This window comes from Pseudorasbora parva, chromosome 1 (genome assembly GCF_024679245.1).
Source record: "Pseudorasbora parva isolate DD20220531a chromosome 1, ASM2467924v1, whole genome shotgun sequence".
Lineage (NCBI taxonomy): Eukaryota > Metazoa > Chordata > Actinopteri > Cypriniformes > Gobionidae > Pseudorasbora > Pseudorasbora parva.
In genome coordinates this window covers 50,327,476-50,352,653 of record NC_090172.1, presented here as the reverse complement: position 1 = coordinate 50,352,653, position 25,178 = coordinate 50,327,476, and the positions used below count along the sequence as shown (strand labels likewise).

General features: G+C 38.9%; 1 protein-coding gene across 1 annotated transcript; it reads right to left on the bottom strand.

Annotated features, from left to right (window-relative positions):
- Positions 1-23,429, bottom strand: minar1 (membrane integral NOTCH2 associated receptor 1). Its single transcript, XM_067444872.1, is given in 7 exon segments — positions 1-2,087; positions 9,254-9,508; positions 19,261-20,059; positions 20,061-20,892; positions 20,895-21,536; positions 22,327-22,366; positions 22,712-23,429. Coding segments are annotated over 5 exon segments (2,688 nt in total). The 5' UTR covers positions 21,499-21,536; positions 22,327-22,366; positions 22,712-23,429; the 3' UTR covers positions 1-1,889.
- Positions 23,430-25,178: the final 1,749 nt, after the last annotated feature.

Here is a 25,178-nt window from a genome sequence, read left to right as displayed (position 1 = left end):
GGAAAGTTTGAGTTAGAAGAGTTTGCAAAAGCGTGATTATAAACACAATGATGGCATAAAAGCTTAAAAACACAAGAGGGGTATTACAGGTGTATTTTATGTCATTGAATAAAATGTGAAAAATCTTGTGTTAACCACCGACCTTATTACACACCTTTAACCAAAAACCTATTTTAAAAAAACCTATTGACTTTAGGACAATGGAACCGGAAGTGCAAAAACGCAAACTTATTTCCAAGTTTTAGGACTCATTCCTGCAGCACTCTTTCTCTATGACTTTCAAAGATTTGGGATAAAAGAAAAACCTGCACATATCAGTTGGAACAATATTTCTGTTTTTGCTCAGGCTTTGTTCCAAAAACTAGTGAGCTGATTACACGGATAGCATTTACATATTCACTAGATCAGTCACAAAATTTCTATTTCAGTTAGAATTCGCCTTAGAAGGTAGCTGACTATGTAGGCGGTAGACAAGCGAGGCAGCTCATTAGTTTTGGAACAGCATCTGAGTGTAACCGCTGAAATATCGGTTCTGACTAATAGGCGGTTTTCACTCATGGTCCTACAGCTTGACTTCTCAGAAGTATCACTCCTACTATGAGTGTACAAAATGTCAAAAGTGAACATCATTAAGGGAAGTTCACAGTTTTCATTGTCAGGTCCAAACATTCGACTTTCAGAGATAAACTGAGCTAGTTGAAAGTGATTTGGCAATTCAAGTATATTAAGATTAGTTATGATATAACAAGGCAAAGAATGATCACAATCAAATAGAAAGCAGCTATGTGATATAATTGACGTTAAAGTGTTGTATTGGCACATAAATACAGAACAAATTTGAAGGAAATATAGTCACGTGTCACTGTTCAAACAATATGAATAAACATCATTAATAGATTCATTTTACTGTCCTCACATTGTACAATCAAAACCTCTCACATTAAGGGATAATTCACCAAAAATATTTAATTCTGTCATTATTTTCTCGCCATCTTGTTTTCTGAGGAACATAAAAGGAAAATTTTTGAAGAATTTTATGAAAAAAAAATTTGGCCATGAGTAGTCTGGACTCTAGATGCTTATTTGTGCTTGTTAGTGTTTATTCGCTGAAAATTGTGCACAAACAATATAATTTACACATAGTATGGACTACTTTCATTGTGTTGATGATATTTATTGATTTATAAATAGAAAAGCACACATCTACAACATGAGGGTGGGTATATAATGACAGAATAAAATTTTTAGGTGAACTATTCAGTTCAAATGTGATCTCACAAAATGTGAATTCACACATGAATTATATATCAGCTATCTGAATATATATTCCTTATAAAAAGGCATTGCACAAGCCCAAACATTCCAGTGATTTCCAAAGATAAATCTAACTCATTCTTTAAAGCATTCTGTCGGTGTATTCTTCGAAAAATAACTCTCGTTAAAATTCTCATAATCATAGTAAAGTAAAAAATAGAATGCGCATAAACATAAAGCTTTCCCTTTAGTTTCTATTGCAATACCAGAAGAAGAAAAAAACATACGTAAAACGTATTGGTACATTATATTTTGGACTATAAAACAAGGGTGCATCTGAGCCTTTAAGCAAGGCCATCTACTACATAACAAATGATTTATTCAAGTTATAAATATTGACTACCGTAAATAAAAAAAGACAAACATCAAATCCAAAAAGCAATCCTTAACTCTTTGTTGTGATATATTTCAATTGACATTCCAAGAAAGTCTAAGGCCAGTGGCTGAAATCAGACATTACTTTAGATATTACAGACCTCCATGAATTAAGTCCCATGTTTGTCCCAGCGTCTGTGCAACGCCAGTAAAGAATACAGTGATATAAACACCATCCGACAGAAAAACAGATAGAAACCTCAAGACTTCATGGTGCAAATGGGCACTACGATGACCAGTATCACAGTGCAGGCGGCCGCAGCGATCAGCGCGCCGATTTTACACGCCTTTGCTCTGCGGAACTCTGCCTCCTTGCGCTTGAGCAACGAATCGTAGCCCGGAGTGTAGATGTCCTCCATCCAGTACTCCAGATTGTTGGGATTGAGTGACTCCTGGACCTGCAGGGGAACAGAAAATGTGAGAAGTTCTGCAAAGGAAAGCGTCTGTGCGGAGCAGACCGTGATTGTGCAGAGGTCTAGGCTGTGAGATGAAGGCTGTGGAAGATGAATGGAGCTCTTCTCCACTCGGCACACTAACTGCCGACAGATTACTGAAGCAACACATTTTGTCGAGATGGAATTTTTCATCAAATCGCCATTTTAATTGAATATATGGCGAGCAGTGAGGGGGAAATGAGAGGGGAAAGAGTGTAACGGCACACGATTCAGGGTGAGAAAGATGTTCAGGTATGACAGCAAAGGGAAATGGAAACAGTCAGACAAAAATAGCCAAAGCAGCTGAAGGGGGACAAAAAAACATTTGCACATTTTCAGAAGAAAACATGGGTGGTGTTTGTTTGTCATGATGTGTGTTTTGAGTGGTTGTCATTACATTATTATGTGGTTGCTAAGTTGTTCTAATTCTATTTTAGCATGTTATGTAGTTGCTATGGGTCTGGTAAATTGCTAGGATTTCGCTAGCAATGTTGTACACCATTCAGAGTTGAATTGAGGTAGTAAACAGGATGCAGGATTCAAAGTAGAATTAAGTAAATTCAATTTAAATCCCCCCCCCCAAAAAAAAATAATATAACTGTCATTTTTAAATATAAAAACAAAGTAAGGTATAAAATTAAGGTATACAAATAAATAAAAAAAAACTTTCAAAGTTTATAGTTTACAGCTACATAGAAAAATCAAGAAAAGACAGTGACAGGCAGATAGACAGACAGGAATTTACTTATAGGTGTAAATGTCCCGAAATGTACCTTTCACAGTAACTTACAGTAATGTCTCGAATACTGTCAGGAGAGTCAAGCCTATATTCTCTTACTAGTAACCCTAGCGACTGTGACATCAAAGAAGGGGAACTGCAAGTGATATCAAAGACGGCAACATCCCATAAAACTGAAAAGTCTTATTACTTATCACTGCAATTTTATCCATCAAATCTTCATTAACCCACAGCATCTTCTAAGTAAACATGCGCTAGCCGGCTAACTGCTGCCCTCACGTCTCGCATCCTTGGCAGTGTCTCGGGCAAGACGCAGCATTTGAATCGCACATAACACAAAATTGATTGGAGCCACGGGAAAACAGTGACTGGATCTAAAACCTTCAGATCTCATTTCTGTTCCCGAAAGTTAGACTACACACGAAACCCCTTAGCAGAGTGGCTTTCTTGCACAATATGACATGATACACAACTTGTCCAGCGTGGTTCCATTCACACAGCACACATTTTAGAGGTTGTGTGTCCTGAATATGCATGGGTGTGAGTTTGGTTATACAATGCGGTTGTCACTCCTGGATGGATGGATGGATGGATGTCACTCCTGGATGGATGGATGGATGGATGGATGTCACTCCTGGATGGATGTCACTCCTGGATGGATGGATGGATGGATGGATGGATGGATGGATGGATGGATGGATGGATGGATGGATGGATGTCACTCCTGGATGGATGGATGGATGGATGGATGGATGGATGGATGTCACTCCTGGATGGATGGATGGATGGATGGATGGATGGATGGATGGATGGATGGATGTCACTCCTGGATGGATGGATGGATGGATGTCACTCCTGGATGGATGGATGGATGGATGGATGGATGGATGGTTGGATGGATGGATGGATGGATGGATGTCACTCCTGGATGGATGGATGGATGGATGGATGGATGGATGGATGGATGGATGGATGGATGGATGTCACTCCTGGATGGATGGATGGATGGATGGATGGATGGATGGATGTCACTCCTGGATGGATGGATGGATGGATGGATGGATGGATGGATGGATGGATGGATGGATGGATGGATGGATGGATGGATGGATGGATTAAAATGATTGATGAAAATACCTGTAATACAAAAATCTCACATTTAACATGGACACATTTAACCAGATCGACTGGGGGGCCAACCAGTTAAGACCAGTATAAACTGAGACTAAAAGATTAGTCTAATCAATATGGCATTATGACTTCCATCTAATGTACATGCTCTGCCACAGCTGTGACGATGATGCCATCTGCAATGCCAGTAATAACTGTCCTCCAGGGACTTTTGCACCCAAAGTGTGTTAAATGTTGCCATTTTTCACACGTGGATTGTTTCTGAATATCAGATGGTATAAATTTCAGCAATGACTGGCAGCAGGATGCTGTCACTGATTCCCTCTGCTACACTGAGCACGTATAACTTCATGCACTGAAAGTATTAGCCGTTTCTGTCTCCAATAAACTCTAAATCTTGTATCAATCAGTGAGCAAGAAAGATAATCCGATTTTGTCTTGTGAAAAAAAGAACTTCAGAATTTCATAATGAAGGGAAATAGCAGTCATGAGTTTTAAAGGTGAATAAATGTGCTGTTTTTTTGTATATAGTTGACTGCTAATGTGCAATTGCTCCCTGATAATTTACTAAAAAGCATTTCAGTTACTTTTTAATATTAAATTCTTATAGCTTAACATTGTCTTAAAATAAACAGCTAATTTCTGGACACACACTCAGCGATATAGAGACAAATTAAACCACAACAGAGCTGGCTTATAAAGTTCCAGGAAATAAACACTAATGTTAGTTTGGAAATAATGCATTTTTAGAGATGAATGCTAAACAGTACACAACTCTCCTGGGAGAAACATGTGATTAATTGTCTTATAAACCTCCCTCTCTGTAATTGCTATGGCAACAAAACTTCCACTTTAAGTCACCTAATGGACCGTTCACAGGACGCTTTCTTGTGTTCAGTCTGCACTGGTTATCAATTGATGCTCTATGATGTTAACACACACTTTTTTGGGGGGAGTGTTCAGCTTCCCATACAGCTCATAAATAAATGAACCAGAACACAAAGAAGAAAGGGTTCTTTTTAGATTTGGTTCATCTGCCTGGGTCCGAACCCGAGTTTGTTTGCTCCCTCCTCCCCTGCCCAGGAAGGATTTTGTTCACATTATATTATTTGGGTCCGAACTGCTGTGCGTTTATGTAAAGCAGCAGCTGTTTACCCGTTGCTTGGTAACGGCAACACAGGAGAAGGTGGAAAAATGCATAGCACTATTTTTCTTTTGTTATGCTTTTAAAGATGTTGCACCCAGAACATAATGGCACTTTTGTCTATCAGCCACAAATGTACTGCAAATGTTTAGTTTTGAGTGAGAGTTTATTTCAGACCACTATTGTTTTGAAGATGAAAAGGTCTGTGTTTTGAAAGGAGTGAATTTGTAATCTTTATTTTGAATGAGATATCTTGGTATTTATGATGACATGGGGTGTTCATTATGTCCTTCTGATGATAAATATGTGCTTGTTTGTAATCAATCAAGCCAATAAGGAAAGAGATTTTCTGTTTTTCAAAAATTATAGACTGACAGGGGAGGGGGAGGGGGGGGTGGAAGAGAATTATGAAGCGGCCTACATTTTTAGACCAATCAGCAGGACCCCAAAAGTGGCTGAAGGAGGGACTGAAAGGGGGATTCTGAAATCCACTCCTCAATTTACCCGTATATGCATTATATGTATATAATTAAATTAATAATCAAAGCCTTCATTAATATTTATCTTATAATATTATAATGATTCTTTCCAGTTGTGATTTTGTTTAAGAGAACCACTGACTGTTTATTTTTTTCTAAACTGTATATTTGGTCTCTGAGGAGTGACTGAGGGTCTGGCCTAGAAATGTGTGATGTGACACTAAATAATTGATTGCAACAAGGTGTTGTGTGTTTAGAATTTTAGGTATCACACACCCCTAATATGTCAATGTGTTTCCTTACTTAGCCCGGCTTCCAGATATGAAATATGGATTTGTCTTTCATTTCATTTATGATGTTTTATTCATTTCCTTTTACTGAAACACTAAAGAATCAAGATGGATATTGTCTGTATCTGTCACTGAGAGAAAGCACATGCTATCAGTATGTTTTGGGGAATATTCTAGTTACAACTGGAGCGTACTCAGCTCCAACCTTGGAGAGAGTGTGTATCTGTGTATGTGTGCAATATTCTGTGTTTCAGATCAGTGTTGAGAATGGTGTACAATGGACATTCTAAGAGATGGGTGGACTTGTTGTTCTGGGCAAGCTGGAAGGTCACTATGGGCCTAAGTCCGGGATAAAAGCATCAACAAGGGACTCGGCTAATGTAGCCAAAAAAAAACAAAAACATAAAAAAACAAACAGCAATTTAAATAATTTCAGGTGACATGGTCAACAGAAAAAAGTTGGACAGAAAAAAATAAATGGATGATTGAAAATGCAAATGAATGCAAATCATTTTAATTACCTCATGTTATATTTTTTGTACAACTGCATCCTTTCTGCACAAATCCAGAAAACTCTTTGCTTTGTCATGGTTTGAATGTGCTGTGCTGGGTCACTAACAATCACTGGTACGTAGCATTGCTCGAGCTCTGTTCTGTCTTTTTGACATTTTCTGCTCTTCTCATGCTATGGTTGGGTAAGCAGGCCATGATAAATCCTACAGCCCTTGCAAATGGGCAAAAAGAGAGACACCACCTCTGGTTCTAGCCAATTTTCCATGCACTGGGTTGAACATGTAACAGATTTGATGCAAAGATGTAGGGCACATTTCACATCCTGCTGCAGACGTTGCACAAGCCACTGAAGGGGTCAGCGATTTCCTTTGCTTTTCCATCGTTTTGATGTTTTTTTTCTCATACAGAACAAGAATGGGTAGTTTTAAAACCATCATTTGCTTTTGTCCATTCAAAACCAATATCACTCTGGAGAGAGTCAATAAAATAAAGCATAGATTATGGTATTGTATGAAAGAAGCTTGCTGAGTGCTGTCTCCTACACCAAAGCCTTTTTGTGAGCCCTCCTCTATCAATAGCGTGCGATTATGTCTGGGGATAGTGAAGACAGATAAACATTGTGTGGAACAGACAACCATAAGCCTTAGCATAAAACAAGAACACAACAGAAGGTTTTAAAAGTCAACATGAATACAAATTGACCCTTTTTACTTTTCTAATACACATTCCTGGTATTTATAAAAAAATAAAAAAATAAACACAATTTTTTTCAACTCTCAACTACTCTTTCTTTTTTATGTAACCACTTTTATGGGAAGTCTAGTTCATGTCATCCAACAGATTCAAAAAACAATTAGCCTGACGTCGTCATACTCAGATTCTAGTCAGATTGGCTGTGATTATTACCTCTGCACTCAATTGGATAGACCTAGAACCAATCAGAGCAACTGATTAAGTGACATATGTTGAGTGATGTAGTTGTCAACAAAACTCAAATGCACACTCACCATGCATCTCTCAACTTTCTCTTCACAATATCCCACAGATTCTCTATGGGGTTCAGGTCAGGAGAGTTGGCAGGCCAATTGAGCACAGTAATTCCATGGTCAGTAAACCATTTACCAGTGGTTTTGGCACTGTGAGCAGGTGCCAGGTCGTTTTGAAAAACCAAATCTTCATCTCCATAAAGCTTTGCAGCAGATGGAATCATGAAGTGCTCCAAACTCTCCTGATAGCTAGCTGCATTGACCCTGCCCTTGATAAAACACAGTGGACCAACACCAGCAGCTGACATGGCACCCCAGACCATCACTGACTGTGGGTACTTGACACTGGACTTCAGGCATTTGGGCATTTCCTTCTCCCCAGTCTTCCTCCAGACTCTGGCACCTTAATTTCCGAATGACATGCAAAATTTGCTTTCATCCGAAAAAAGTACTTTGGACCACTGAGCAACAGTCCAGTGCTGCTTCTCTGTAGCCCAAAGTGGCTTGACCTGGGGAATGCGGCACCTGTAGCCCATTTCCTGCACACGCCTGTGCACGGTGCCTCTGGATGTTTCTACTCCAGACTCAGTCCACTGCTTCCGCAGGTCCCCCAAGGTCTGAAATCGGTCCTTCTCCACAATCTTCCTCAGGGTCCGGTCACCTCTTCTCGTTGTGCAGCGTTTTTTGCCACACTTTTTCCTTCCCACAGACTTCCCACTGAGGTGCCTTGATACAGCACTCTGGGAACAGCCTATTCGTTCAGAAATTTCTTTCTGTGTCTTAACCTCTCACTTGAGGGTGTCAATGATGGCCTTCTGGACAGGGTCAGGTCGGCAGTCTTACCCATGATTGCGGTTTTGAGTAATGAACCAGGCTGGGAGTTTTTAAAAGCCTCAGGAATCTTTTGCAGGTGTTTAGAGTTAATTAGTTGATTCAGATGATTAGGTTAAGAGCTCGTTTAGAGAACCTTTCAGGATATGCTAATTTTTTTGGGTTTTCATGAGCTGTATACCAAAATCATCAGTATTAAAACAATAAAAGACCTGCAATATTTCAGTTGGTGTGCAATGAATCTAAAATATATGAAAGTTTAATTTTTATCATTACATTATGAAAAATAATGAACTTTATCACATATGCTATTTTTTTGAGAAGGACCTGTATATTTTATATATATATATGTTGTTGTCGTGACTCCGGAGCGCTAGTTGGTGTTCCAGTATAATCGGTCCGTCGAAGCTCATTCATTGAAAAACGTTCCGCGGTGCAAAAATAAGTGTGGTTAATTATTATTTTTATTTTTTTTTGCGTAATTAATTAACGCGTTAAAGTCACGTAATTAATTAATCTTAATTAACGCGTTAAAGTCCCTGCCCTAATTTTTTAAAAATTTTTATTTAAATTATTATTATTATTTTTATTTTTTATTTTTATTTTTTTTACTTTTACAATGCAATCAAGTCCATCCCAATGAACATCCAGTTTTACTCAGGAATGTGTTCGATTCTAGAATTCGGCTGCAAACAGCATTTAATTTGAAACGAACCCAAGGACATGCAGTAATTGCACTGAGTCCCTGACTGCCAACATGAGTGATTTAAATAAGGATCATTAATATTTCACAGCACACAAGGTCACCTATGGCACTGATGACCTTAAGACACACACCGGCAGTATGTGGCTGAGAAGCATCGATTGAGCAAAAATCGAAGCCTCCATTCTCATGCACCTCAGCCTTTGAAGCTAATCCCACAGACTGTCAGATAGAAAAGAAAAAAAAATAGTGCAAAATCAACAAACTTGGCACAGTTGCAATCACAGTGTTAAGCCCCTGAGATCGGCTCTCACCTGCAGGTCCAAGGCGCTGAGCTTGTTCTTGTCTCCTGAGTTGCGTTTGTACTCTTCAATGGTCCAGGAGGGCTGGGAACGTTTGGCGTCTGCGAGACCGGTCAGTCGCAGGTCCGTATAGAGAGGGCTGCCCTTCACGTGAGACTTGACTGAGGGAGGGAAGTGATGTGGGCTGAACACCTGCTCCACCAGGTAGGAGTCTTTGGGCGGCTTTGAGGAACGGTGGGCCTGGTGGGCCTCATACTGTCGATCTGTCTGTAGGGGAGAAATGGGAGGAAAGGTCACGGAGGAGGAATTTTTTGTCTTGTTTTCCACTACAAATATCTAAACATCTTTAAAATAAGATACATTTACCTGAGAAACAGAATTACATATGATATAAAGTCTTGTTTCCTAAAAAATTTTTAGCTAAATTAGGTGAGTTTATTCTTAAAACAAGAAAAAAAATCTGCCGATAAGGTAAGAACAAAAAGTCTTGTTTTCCCTTTGAATTAATTGTATTGTTCTTTTCCCACTGGCAGATAACTTTTCCTTGTTTTAAGCTTAAACTTGCTTAATTTTGATAGATTGTTCAGAAAATAAAACATTTTGCCTTATTATTTAAGCAATACTTAATTATTTTTAAATTCCGGTGATGCAAAGCTGAATTATCATCATTACTCCAGTCTTCAGGGTCACGTGATCCTTCAGAAACCATTCTAATGATGGTTTGATACTCAAGAGACGTTTATGATTATTATCAATGCTGAAAACATCAATGCTTTATTTTATTTTATTTTGGAAACTGTGATCCTTTTTTAGTATTATTTTTTATAATTGAACGGTTAATAGAAAGTTCAAAAGGACAAGATTCATTTGAATGTTTTTGCAACAGTGTAAAAGTATTTTTTGCCACTTTTGATTAATTTAATACATCCTTTCTCTCCTACTGACTCTTACTGAGTTATTTGGAAAAAAATGAAACACTGCATCAGCTATAAGTCTCAGCAAAAAGAGCATGCTGGCACTGCATGAGTCTAATAGCGTTATATATGCTGCACACTGGAATCTTAGTGTTGTGCTTGCAGGTAATGTGTGATTGTCTCAGTCTTGAGACTATTATAAAGAATTATATCTGAGTCAGGAGCTTATTCTTGTCCAGAGGGAAACTAAAGAGCTGCGGCTTACAACGTGAAAGATTTTATTATCATGAACTAGGTCATTCTACAAAACGGGGACCAGTACTGTGTAAATAACTTTAATAATGAACAGCTGATGCAGCTTTACCATACAATTTTTCCATGTTGTATTAAATAAACATATAAATACCCAGTTACCTCATATTTTCCATTTCTAAAGTAATGAACAATCCCATAAAGCAACACAATAAAAAATAAAAACATAATAATAATAATAATACAACATTTTTAATGACATTGTCATCCTTTCAAAAAGTATATGGCAACCTCTACCATTAACTTATATTTGAAAGGGGGATATATATGGACATTTAAGCATTACATTATGGAGCTAAAATTATTGTATTGACATATGTATCATAAATGTGTATGCTAAATCACATCAAAAAAGGATTTAAAGTATACATATTTTTAAAACGGCAATTCACAAACCCATACTTTAATTCATATTAAGGTGAGTTTGCCTGAAAAAGATCAGGAAAATCTTCTCTCTTCAATTTTAAAACTATTAGGACAGACTGTGGCCTATTCTTGTTTTGCTACCCACCAGTTAAGAACTATATTAACTAAATCGGTGGTTCTCAACTTTGGCCATTAGACCCACATTATCCCATGGTTTTTAAGCCACGTCCATATTTTTAGGAATATGTTCCAAAACGATGACAACATTTGCATTTAGGAGATATAAGCATTCAAAACTTACAGTCTCTCACTATCGTTAAAACAAATTACAGATTCATTGCAAATCTTCTGTCCAATCAAAATGCTCTCTATAATCTAAAGCATGTCCCCTACACTGCTGAAGTTGCGGCTGAAATCACAATAGTTTCACACACAGCAAAAGCGTGCGCACACACACACCAACGGCTCTGGTCTAAAGTTAGACTACAGACACGAGAGCGCAGCGCGGATCATATGCGCGAGTCGGCGCAGACAACAAAACATTAGCCCGATCTCAGGAAAATGCGTATAAAAAGTAAGAGTTTTGGCGTGCATATTGTACACGGTTTTTCACATGCATATGATACGCACTTTATGGCGTATTATATACGAACAATAGCGATATACAATAATATTTTGAGTTTTCATTTATTAAAACAATTGTCTTCATTGTATCAACTCAAATTTTTAATTTCAGTAAACTCAAAATTTTAAGGCAACCAGGTTACTTACTTTTTTAAGTTAAACCAACAACATTTTTTTCCAGTGTACGAGATTTCACACTCGTACGATTGGTACGCATTACCATGTGATCGTGTTGAACATATCGGACACATTTGAATTCTGCACAGAAAGCTTCATTTCAAAGAGATATGGAGATTATGATGATAAACGGTTAGAGGAAACTGCCTTTACCAAACAGAAAGGCTTGAGTCATTTACAAAAAACAATTTGCTTTTTCAAAAAAGGGGTTTCAGGGGAAATTACGTCAACACATTGAATAATGCGGCACTTTTCAAGGCACTTCAGTGGGCCTTTAGCATACACATAAATTGCATGAATATTTATTAAAAAATAAAAAAATCAAACAATTCATATCCTACGCTCATTCATAGTTGTTCATAATGCAATAAACTAGGTTAGTTGTAATGATGATTAAAATTCATAATAATTGAATGAGATCACACGCATCAATTACATTTGACATATTCGGAATGTTTCTTGAACATAATTAATTTATGTTGATCCAACTAGTGCTGTTGCTGTTCATATTGGTACCCTTGCAGTAGTTACATGGTGTGTGTGTGTGTGTGTGTGTGGGGGGGGGGGGGTTATGCTGTGTTCACACTAAGGCAACACTACACTATCAACGTGAATGAATTTGCATGTAATGTTATGTGCTTTGAGACATGAGGTAGTTTAACGCCGTCTTTCATGGCGCTTTTCTTTGCCCCATGCTGTACGTGTTCATGTGTCTTGAAGGAGTCGTGGCTTTGAAGATGCTCTGAATAAAGGTGGGATCTTATGCTTTCATAGCTAGCTTACTATTGCTAGCCTCTCCAAAAATGACCTACCCTACCTTTAAACTGCGTCTGACAGAAGAGTCAACAGTGTTCATCTTTCAAAACAAAAGTTTCACAGGAAAAAAACTTGCAATTATGCTTTTTGATGTTGTTTAATTGACTACACATTCCACTCTTCTCTTTCTGCTCAAATTTAAGGCAAGGTGTTGTACTGACCTGAGCTGAGGTGAAAATTAAAAAAAGCCACAGGAGTGAGCACTGAAGAGTGTAATGTTGATCCACATTCTGCTTCCAGCAGGGAAAGACTAATCAAACAACCACAGATGCAAATGAGGGAAGGCCAACTGAGAGGAGGGAAAATATAGTCTTTCTGATATTCATGCAAGGTATAGGTTATTCCTCGCCAAGAAAACAGCAGCACTGAAATAATACGTACAGTAGGTCAGACGCAATGTCATACAGAAAGACTGACTCACATAATAAGGATTCTGTATTTATTTCTCCATTCTGTAATATAACCAATTCAATTACAAGCTATTAAACAATGCATCATGTCATTGCAATAAATATTTACTGCTGTAAATTCATTAAGTTTAATCTCACTGAGACACAATTAGTTTGTTGAAATAATCTTTATTAAAATTGCTTATATTGGGGTTAGTGATTTAAACAAACCCCTAAACTAACTGTGAAACTTTGGCATATTCTGCATCCCTTTAGAAAGGTATGGATGATCCCTCATATCATGCGGCATGTTTGGGAGGTGCACTGCTACTTCATCTACATCTCTAAATATCTAATCCTTCATTTTATCATCTATATCCATTAGCCTGTTCAGAGCACTTCTCCTTAGTATACATTTTGTCCAGCACACTTTTAAGTTGAATGGACAAACACAGTCTTAATTAATACTTCATTGAAAATGAAATGACTAAAAGCATTGGCTGCTTATACTCCGCAAGCCAAAGTGTTCTTTTAGCACTAGTGACACAAGCTTATCACTTGGCTAGCTGGCACTTTTGTTTGGGCTAGAAGAAAAAAAGGTTTGCATTGCCCTTTACCAAGGGTACTTTGTGAGAAGGAACGGATGTTGTGCTAAGAGCCTGTCTGGAAATGACAGTTCTCTCATATCTTCTCACCCACTGTACAGAACTGCTGGGTTCGTTGGCTGCGCTCTCTCATAAAGAAGTCGTGCTAAAAGGCTGGGAAACAACTTCATGTCAATTAAAGACAGGATGATATAGACAGAAAGAAAATAAAAGGCAGGATGCACACTATAAGACCCTCATTAACCCAGAAAAAAATTTACCAAAACATTCACGGCTGAATAGATGTTTGGCAGACGAGCTGTTTCTTGGAACCCCATTGACAGCCCTGATTTGAATACAGGACAGCAATGCTTTTAAATGAAAGATTAAAAAGACCAAATTATAGACTGAAGTATGTAGTTTCTGCTGCATCCGCTATTGGTCAGGCAGACAAATAGCTCCGTCCCAAACTGAGTCAGTGTTGCTGTCAGGCCGTTTGGGAAGCTCTAACTAACAGATAATTATTTCATATAGTGGCACAGAACACAAGATGTTTCAACTTAATAAACATAAATAGCTTATTTATTGGTCAACTCTGTATATTAAAATCATATAGCAGAAAATAATTGAAAAAAATGAAACGCTTCACAAAAGGAAAAATGGCCAGAGAATGGTTAAATGCACAAGGTTATTTTCTCATTAATGTGAATGAGGTTTAATTAACCACTGGTTCCCTGTGTGACCATTCACTAAAATTAACTAAAGCTTGGATCGTCCCAGTGAGGCAGGGACTTCTGGCACTCGCAAGTTCCCTAAAAAGATCAGAAGGGACGATACAGGAACTGGCAGGCTTCTAACCAGGGCAATAAGCCAAGAAGACAAGAGCAAGAGGCATAGGAGGAAAACTAAGAAAACATGAAAATATTCCCAAGACTAAAGAAGGGTAAGTGTTGCATGAGGAGAGGAGAGGAGAGGAGAGGAGAGGAGAGGAGAGGAGAGGAGGGGAGGGGAGGGGAGGGGAGGGGAGGGGAGGGGAGGGGAGGGGAGGGGAGGGGAGGGGAGGGGAGGGGAGAGGAGAGGAGGGGAGGGGAGGGGAGGGGAGGGGAGGGGAGGGGAGGGGAGGGGAGGGGAGGGGAGGGGAGGGGAGGGGAGGGGAGGGGAGAGGAGAGGAGAGGAGAGGAGAGGAGAGGAGAGGAGGGGAGGGGAGGGGAGGGGAGGGGAGAGGAGAGGAGGGGAGGGGAGGGGAGGGGAGGGGAGGGGAGAGGAGAGGAGAGGAGAGGAGAGGAGAGGAGAGGAGAGGAGAGGAGGGGAGGGGAGGGGAGGGGAGGGGAGGGGAGGGGAGGGGAGAGGAGAGGAGAGGAGAGGAGAGGAGAGGAGAGGAGGGGAGGGGAGGGGAGGGGAGGGGAGGGGAGGGGAGGGGAGGGGAGGGGAGAGGAGAGGAGAGGAGAGGAGAGGAGAGGAGAGGAGGGGAGGGGAGGGGAGGGGAGGGGAGGGGAGGGGAGGGGAGGGGAGGGGAGGGGAGGGGAGGGGAGGGGAGGGGAGGGGAGGGGAGGGGAGGGGAGGGGAGAGGAGAGGAGGGGAGGGGAGGGGAGGGGAGGGGAGGGGAGGGGAGGGGAGGGGAGGGGAGAGGAGAGGAGAGGAGAGGAGAGGAGAGGAGAGGAGAGGAGAGGAGAGGAGAGGAGAGGAGAGGAGAGGAGAGGAGAATAGAATAGAATATAACACAACACAGCTCACTACAGATAAAAGTGCTAAAAACTACAGTGTAAAAGCATGGCCTCTTTTCTGTTTTCCTCCTGCATGTGATGAGGAATGGAACCCCATACTCCATTACCCACACAGAGCAGAGCAGACTGCATCCAACTCGCCTACTACAGACTTGGGTACTGATATACATTCAGGTCAGAATGTACTTCTTTTTTTTTTGTGGCATCACATGCAAAAATTCAGCATATAGCATTAGTTCTGGCAGGGCAAGCTCGCATCAACTGACTGTCAGCGGATCACGTACCTATAGGAATATGACATCTATCACAGCATGCATATATATAAGCTCCTTCAGTATTATCAACTGCTATCGCGTTTCTCTGGAGGTAATTACCCTCCTCCATCCCCAGTTCCTCCACTCATCAGTCAGGATTTGTCATCTGATTCTCCCTGAATCAGACTAAATTCACCAATTATGTTGTACATTTTAATATTGACATTAATGCTATCTGCAATACATCGTTGCCCTGCTCTTATCCATGCTAGGAAAATCTTGCCCAGAACTGAACCACACCGCCAATCTATGCTAATTTTCTATAACTTCAACAATAGTGATCCTGACAGAAGTACAGATAAATCACCAGAAAATTATTGTTTTGTTATTTTATTATATATTTTTTACATTTATTTAATTGCTTTTTGACACCTCAAGTCCTTTTACATTCTTAAAGAGGTATACAAAGAGAGGTTTTGCTTATCTTTCTTACAGTGCTCATGGAATCCTTGAGCTTGTTTACCTTAAGACGTTTAAAAGCTGCAGAGTACTGAAGCTTCAGCTCGGATGTGTTAACATATTAACTGGAGAGCTGGTAAATACTCTACAGGACTAATTTGCCATGAAATCCTTGTTCCTCTGAGGGAATTGAATTACAATTATTTGTGTGTTTATTCTCTACTGTGTCCTGCGCTCAGTCTGTGTCCCCGTCTGGGCAGAAAGTACAGCTAGATGTAGGATAGGATGGGTAAACAGAGTGATGATTGCACCGCAAGAGACCATGGCTGTACTGTTAGATACATTTTATTAAGGCCAGCTTGCTTTCCAGAAAGAAAAAAAATCCTGCATGTATTTTGGGAAGTGATTGAGTGTAATTGACCATAACTACCTAGGGGTGTCATCCAATGCAAAACCACGCAAGGGTGTAGGAGCGATCTGACAACCTTATCAGACTGGCTCATGAATATTAATTATTTGACGTAACATTCTTCTAGTAGTGACTGACTTTTATAAAACCAGGTAAGTGGGAATGAGGACCCCATTGCAGAATTTGACTGACTCAATCTCAATAACTCAAATAACTCAAATAACCAAATATATATAATGGTAGATAAATGTCACACAGTACACATTATATGACTACAAAAATACACATACACAATTTAGTTTTAAATGATTATTATTATTTTTGTTTGTTTGTTTGCAATGGTGGCCACCAAACCCTGATTTTTCCAATAGAACAAAGTATGGACTAATCTCTTTCAAAAGTAATTTTAAAGTAAGGCACCTTCTTCAGGAAATCAACATGCTTCCAAAAACCACATGTAATGCAGTAACAGTTCTGAGCTCATTTCAATTCAGGTCAACATGAGCAAGTAAGTAATCTCAGTTGATTCAGTGATGAAGTGAGTTGTCTTGCCAATTCTGATTTAGACTCTTAAGATCTCATTCATCTGTTTTGCCAATCAGTCTGATTAAAGGAGTCGTTAACTGGCTTGTTTTATTTTTTATACTGTTGTCTGAGGTCAACTTATGATGTTTGCATGGTTTTAATGTTCAAAAACATCATTATTTAATAGGCTATTTTCTCCCCTGGTTTTGAGCCCCTTTTTTATGGGCGTGCCACACTGAAGACTTGGAAGTAAACACCCATGGCTATGATTGGATAAGCTTTGCATATCATAATGAGCTACGTACGGCTCCAGATTGTTTTGAAAGTGTGGGAAAACGGCAACCGGAATGATGATTCACCCACAGTGCTCGCAATGTCTCTTGATCAAACAAACGCAATGATTAATCTCTCATCCATCCGCAATTCATTGGAATGTTATTTTTTGTTACTTGGCCCGCCCAATCGGTTGATATAGCACAAACTGTGCATCACTAACACACACACACAGACACGCACAAGCCTCACTGCAGAGTCAAACAAATCAGCATGATCAAAACTTCCACAATAGTATTTTTCCTTCAAATATCAAGTCAAGAGAGTGAACAATGCACATCTTGAAAGGAATGTTATTTCACTATTTTAGATTCACCGGCCTGCCGACGGGCTTACGTTTTGATAGCCCATCTGGAAAATGCAAAAGTGGGCTGAAGGTTAGGCAATGCGGACCCTGGCCAATTCATGTCAGAGTCTGATCACGCAATGAACCAACGATACCTCAAATAAAGAATTCCCCAGCCTGTGACAGCATTTAGCTCCACAAGTCGGTGGGCGGGGCTACAGAATCAATCGTGCTTTTTCTGTTGAGGCGGTGTTTCACCACTCACTGACATCACAGGTTGGCACATTCTGAGATCGAGCGTTTGCTGAGACTTTTGTCAATAAAACCTTTGCTTAGACTAATAAGGACGTTTTCAGCTCCGAAACGTACACTGTAAAAAATTATTTAGAAAAAAAGTTACCTGGTTGCCTTAAAATTTTGTTAATACAATGATTTTTTTTTTTTAGATTTGACAACTTTTATTAAAATATTATTAAAAGATTTTGTAAGTATATTGGTAATTGTGTGTGCTTTATTTCTGATGACGCAGTGAAACATGCCAAATAGTGCTATTTTCATGATTTATCACATTTTTTATGTGGTTCAGATACAATAATATTTTGAGTTTCTATTTATTAAACAAATTTCCTTTCATTGTATCAACTCAATTTTTTTATTTCAATAAACTCAAAATGAAGGCAACCAGGTTACTTACTTTTTTGAGTTAAACCAACAAAAAACAAACTTTTTTTTTTTTTTTTTTTTTTTTTTTACAGTGTACAGGATATTCTTATATCACGATTAGGCATGTGCCGGTATCAATTTTTCATGTTGCGATTAATTGCTGAACCCTTTATCACGGTATACGGGATTATCACGATATTGAAATAAGTTACAAAACAGGTAACACCAGGTAAAACATTACAATAAGGTCTCATTATAAAATGCATTAACTAAGATTTAGCAATAGCTACATTTGTTACAGAAAGTATTGTTTTTGTTAATGTTAGTTAAGAAATACAACTGATCATTGTTAGTTTTGACTTAGGTCCATTAAATAAGTTATTTTGATTTTAGTAATGTTATTAAAAGTAACTAAGACATTAACATTACTTAGAATAATTCATTCTTTATAAGTATTTTTCTTTGTCAGTTTGGTAATATTGAAGCCGTATGTTTAAAATTTTTACTGAACAATAATAAATTATCCGAGAATTTGTAACCATTAGGGCATGTAGTCCAGATTAAAATATAGAATTGTTTGAGTTTGAAAATAAATAGCCTATTAAGTCTTTAAGTATTAAGTATTTGGTGATGTGATGAACAGCATTGAGATTACAAAAATTAATGGTTGTTTGGAGCATTTAAAAAACTTCACTAGCAGTTGGTTTGTTTGCGGGCTTTCCAGTCAACCGCTGCATTCTGAAATTCCATCAGCGGCCTCTGCTGTCAGAAAGTGTCTCCTTCATTCGTTCAGTCATGTGCAAATGCACGTTGGCCTTGTTTACAGCGGAGCGTGTCCCTTTGACTAGGCAGAATACAGCTGTGTTGAGCCTTTTATACGGTTGATGGCCAAAGTATTCTTAAGTACATTATAAAAATTTGTAATAATTGTTAATCAATTATTATTTACGGTATTTTGAGGTGACCATGATAACAATATCCGAAAATCGGCACGTCTAATCACGAAGAACTTTTATATATCAAAGGCTGACTAAAAAGTTGATTTCTCAATAAATGACCCCTTTAAGTGATCAAGCGATTCAGCGGGTCAACACAATGACAATGCAACACAGAATCTGAGTTATAACACTAGCAACAGCAAATTCAACACACAGGAAAGACAAAAAAGTACTCAGGTTTGTTACCTCTCTTGGTTTCCGATGTCTGTCCTTGCCTTCACAATGCCGTTCTCTTTCTTTCCCTTCTTCCCCTGTGTGACTGGAGTAAGAAACAGTCCTCCAGTCTCGAGGAGAGTTGGTGATGCTGGCCACTTTGGACTCAGTGGCGCTGTTCTCCTCAGTTAGCGACCTGGACGACCTGCGTGTGAATATGCTTTTCTTTAAGGCTTTTACCCTCAAGCTATCACTCCCATCAGCCTCCGGACAGCACCATTCAGGGCTTTTTTCCACCTTGATGTTGTGTCCAGTGGTGTGACACTGAAAAACGTGAGGTGAGAGGTTTGCGTCAGTCTTAATCTGCTCCACCATACCATTGTCACTCGATTTCCCATTAGCCTCCGGTTCTTGAATCTTCTCATCCAGCTTAGTAAGCTTTGAGAGGACCTGAGAGATCTCCCCTCGCACCCCTGAAAGAGACTCAAGCTTCTTCTCAATCTCACCAATCCTGAGTACCAGTTTGCAAACGCTCTCTTTGAGCTCATCATCAGAGTTCTCCAGTGACTGGAAGAGGCGGTCAAGTTTGATGCTGGTTTTGCCCAACTTGACAGTGTTGTGTTCAGGTGAGCTGTCCCCATCTGATTTCGTCACCTGAGACAGTGAGCCGTTGCTGTTGTAGCACGATGACTGCACAACTCCAAGAGAGCCACACACGCTCATGTCATCGAGAAAGCGAAAGATATCGCTGATATCATCGCTGACAATCTCCGAGTCTTCATCTGAGTGTTTGAATGGTGGCCTCTCTCCATATTTGTTGTGACCTTGGGAAATCTTTTACTTTCCTAGATTCGGATTGCTCCGTCTGGGTCCCAACACTCATGCCATTGTCCACATTACATGCCTGAAATGATGGACAGTTGCTACTCTTGTCCTTGTACCTTTTCCCACCCTCTCTTTTCTCAACACACGGTCCGCAAGCCACAGAAGCCATATCTTTTGTTTTGCTTCCGTTTGACTTCTTGGAGAAACCTGAGGGAGAGGCAGTGGGCTTGTCTTTTGCACACTGAAAGTGATGGTCATTTTCCATGTTATGACGATGATTGTCCATTGCCACTTTGCTGTTCAAGAAGGACCTATCCAAGTCAGGACCTTCTTCTGTATTGAGACTCAAGCTTTTTACAGGCCAGGCTGGCTGTTTGCGATGCTTGCTAGAAGTCCTTCTGCTGCTCACACATTCTGAGACCGTTGTAGGTCCAAAGTAGGTGGATGCTTGTAAGTCGTCCAGGCTCTCATGCTTCACCCGCCCTTTGTTCTGGATGGGTGAGCTGACGGGTTCAAAGTAAGGGTTGCTGTACGGCAGCTCAAAACTGTGATTGAAGAAAGTGGGAGGCTTGTTCAGCTCCCTCCTGTGGCGGTAATCGCCACCAGCTTTGGGATTCGCTCTGCACTCCTTGGTGATCACGTGGGGCGAAAAGGCAACAAGGTTGTGGAAATCCTCTTTGAAGATATTCCGCTTTTGTACGCATGAGTGCACGGTGAAAGGCTCTCCGCTGGACACAAAACCATCCTTGATCCCTGGGTTGATATGGAGAGAATCCTGGTCTGTTGTCGATTCGCTGTCGATGTCCATGGGGAAGTAAGTGCTCTGCATCTCGCACGGAGAGGACTGACGCTGGCATACTGTGGCAGATGCTGTAGTTTATCCAGAGATGCTGCCCTACATTTCAGATCCTTGGTGACTCCCAAGAGGAAGTTGGGGTCTGAGGTTGGTATAAACTGCTGGCAGTTGTTGCAGTCAGACTTGGGGCAGGGTGACTTACGTGAGATGTGATGACCCCTGGTGTCCAAGAGGTTGTACGCCCTGTCATTGTCGTTGAATTTATAAACTTCCGTGTCAGATCGACAGGACTCAAAGGATTGGTTCTTGTGAAACCGGGGTCTCTGACCCATTGGCAACTTGTCTTTAGCCATTCCTCCATTCATCTGGATGAGATTAAACATGGTGACAATGTCTGCAGCCACCATGAGCTTCTTAGACTGTTGGTCCTCCACCGAGCACCTCATCTTGTCTTTGAATAAGGTTGCGGGGAAAGCTGGATCCAAACATGCTGTGTAGAATAGCAGACTCCTCAGCTTAGCCAAATGGACCAAGTCAAACCTGGCACACAAGGACTTACAAAGGTCTTGGTACGAAACTGTACTGTACTTGGTATCCAGTTCCTCCAAAATCCTCACAAGAAACAGGGAATACTCTGGCATGGCATCCATTGCTGTTTTGATTCTTGATTTTGTGAGGAAAGGACAGCCTGCAGGGGACAGATGAATGATTAGTGACTGAAGAAATGTGAGCCATCTGCCAAAGTACCATAAAAATCCTATCAGGATGCAGGACCATAACCATCACACAGTCAGAATTCTGACTGATCAAGATTGTTTCAATGACTAGTTTTCAAACTTTTACTGTGGGATCAAAAAATCTGAGACCAAAATATAAGACTCAAAAGTTTTAGGATTTAAAAAAAATATATATATATATAAAACTGATATGAAATAAGATTCTGCACAATGTCTAGTTCACCAATCAAAGTACATTTGTGAATAAGTACATTTGTGAATAAATGATGCAACTCCTCATGCAGAAGATCAGATTTTAATACTTCAATTAAAACACAAGATGCTCGTTGCAACTCAAATCATGCTGTATAACCATACATAACAATTCTGAGAGAAAAAAAACAAGTATGCAAATGCAATTTTCATTTTACTTACTCAAATAGTATTTTATAAAGATTGTGATTGAAAAGCATAGCTCAGATCAACTGATCTTAAGATAATTTGATGATAAACATCTGAATGCAATTCATATTGAGATTCACAGACTGACTTTTGTACTATTAGCAAATACGAGCAGTTTCAGTTGTTTTTTGAGATCTGTTCTGAATCTACAGAAGACGAGATGAGATGTCAAATTATTTTTCACAGGAGAACATTTTGAATTTTTAAAGCAAATGTCTCCATTTGCTCTCCATTTAACCTCATTGATGTAAAAGAGAAACAACTGAACTGAGGTATGAAATCACATGTCATTTTTCTTACCTATGAATCTGCGCCCCACTGTGCATTTGGTCCCTCCAGTCTTAAATATAAAATAAAAGAAAGAAAACAGATCATTATTTGCAATGAAAATATTTTGAGGGAACTGATTATCCAGTGCATAAAGAAACTATTGTTTTACATATGCAGCTATGCAGTTGCATAATATGACTGTAAATCAATTTGCAGTGCAAGTATGCATGTATATTAAAAAAAAAAAAAAAAAAAAAAAAAACCTGGGTCCAAGCCTCGTAAAAATCGATGGTAAAAAGCATGGACGTTCACAATCACAAGACTCAGCTGAAAGAGGGGGATTCAAATCATCCCATAATATTTTATTTATTTATTTCCATAATAAATTACCTAGAGGAACAAAAAGAACACACACCTATTCGACGGTCCCATCTGATGTCCTCTGGATCGACAGTGGAAAAAAAATAACAGTACAGGGATGTTAACTCAGAAGTGCATTATTAATCCACAAACATTTCTTTGCAGTTGCACGGCACAGCATCAGCATCATGTATCCCTGCGTCCTCCTGGCCATTGGGAATGCTATGGAATGGTCTTTCTTCATCTGTATCCTATCCGAATTGCAGGGGGAGTTTGGCGAGGGAGCTGCTCTTTCTCCATCAGATGGAGCTCAGAGAGATCAACTCGTCTTTGTTTCCACCTAGAATGACGTAATTTCACCTTAAACCATTTGCGAGAGCGTGGAGACAGGTTGAGAAATCGACAGCGGAAATTAAATCACATTATGTATTTAATATAACATGCGGTGTTACGCGTCAGTGGCTCATCCATGCGGGAAACGTGTCGGGCAGATCGCATACACTGCATTAGTAGAATGCTACTCTCTCGCGCTCTTCTCACAGACCCATGCGCGTCCAATGCGTGGTGTCTGAGGACGCGTACATGTTTCGGTGGAAAAGAAAACTAATGTAAAGTGAAGAAGTTGAGAAGCGCATCCTCGACCTGCCAAATAAAACGGAGGAGAACGTGTCTAGTCGTCAGGTAATTTAAACATGGGCTAAGATGTCAGTGGAAATCTGAACAGACCTAAAACAATGCATGAAACGGCATAAATAAACCACACAAACCATAAATGGCACACAAGGACATACAAACGAACAAATAAATATATATTTAAAAATAAAATATCTACATCAATTAAACGTGTTTGTTGCTGTTTGGGTGCTATTCTTTAGACTCAATTAAAAACAAACAAACAAAAAATAATATATATATATATATATATATATATATATATATATATATATATATATATATATATATATATATATATATATATATATATATATATATATACACACACAATTAGAAAACTGTAAATTAAAAAATAATTTACTTACTGGATGCATAATATATCGATAAATGATTGGTAGACCTGTTATTTAAAACAATAACTGATTTGGGAGAAACTTTAAATTAGAAATGAATTTACTTATAATATGTGCATACTATATCAATAAATTGAAATTATGAATAGAAAAGATATTAAAAACAATAACCAATTATGTAGACCAAAAAAATTAAAAAATGTAAAAATTCATTTACTTACAGGATTTACATAATACAGGCCTACATTTAAATCAGAATACATAAAATATATAATATTTAAATTCTAAACTATGTATATAAGCATACTGACCTTGTCTGTGGCTGTGGTGCAGTTTGATTAATAGTATCCATTGACACTTGGCCATAAAAATAGACAATGGTAAATGGTGTCTCTTTAATTCATAAACATCATGTCATGCATATCATGCATACTCTCTGAAAGCATTAATATGGTAATCCGGCATCATTAGATTGTTAGTTGACACTTGCATGAACCTTCAGGGAACTCTGGCATTTGTTTATGTTTGCACCGCTAACATCAATGTCAGACGCAACTCTTGCCATCTAGTGAAGTCAATATCATTGCTCCTGACAAATCAATATTGTATTACTGTTCATTCAGCATTGCTCTATACTCTTGTTAGCATTCGGCTGATGTGGCGTAGGTATAGATTTTGCCGACTGTCACAAATAGCAAATATGGGGAACTTCAGAGAGCCATTCATACACAAAAAAGCATGCACAGAAATTACTTAAAATTGCAGTGCTCAGAAGAGTAGGATTGTGCTATGACTTCAGTTCATTGTGTAATATGATCGTTAATATGAATGACATGTTTTATACCTCTGCAGTTTGCAGATGAGCGGAGAGAGACTTATGGCACCCTTTAAAACATTAACAATTCAAAAAAGAAATAACCTATGACAGTGGTTCGCAACTGGCTTGTTACAGGTTTATCATTGGACATCAATGGCAACCAAACACGTCGTCACATAAAAAAGCAAACTGAAATGTACTAAAGTTATGAGGGGCACTTCTCTCGCTTCTTAGAAGTTCATTTATTTTGCTATTGGTTTGCCACATGTTAGTGATTGCATTGAATATTTGTCTTGCCTTTTCCATTGTACCTGTCAATGTGGCTTGTTTATGTCTTTGATTTATTTGCGGCAACCCACAATTTAAGAACCTCTAAAGCTATAGCTGAAAAGTGTACTACACTGTAAAAAATTATTTAGAAAAAAAGTTACCTGGTTGCCTTAAAATTGAGTTCATTGAAATTAAAATTTTGAGTTAATACAATTAACATTTTTTTGAGATTCGACAGCCTCTCTTATAATATTATTAAGATTTTGTAAGCATATTGGGTAATTATGTGTGTGTTATTTCTGATTTCACTATAGTGAAACATGCCTAATTGTGCTATTTTCATGATTTATCACATTTTTTATGTGGTTCAGATACAAAAATATTTTGAGTTTCTATTTATTAAACTA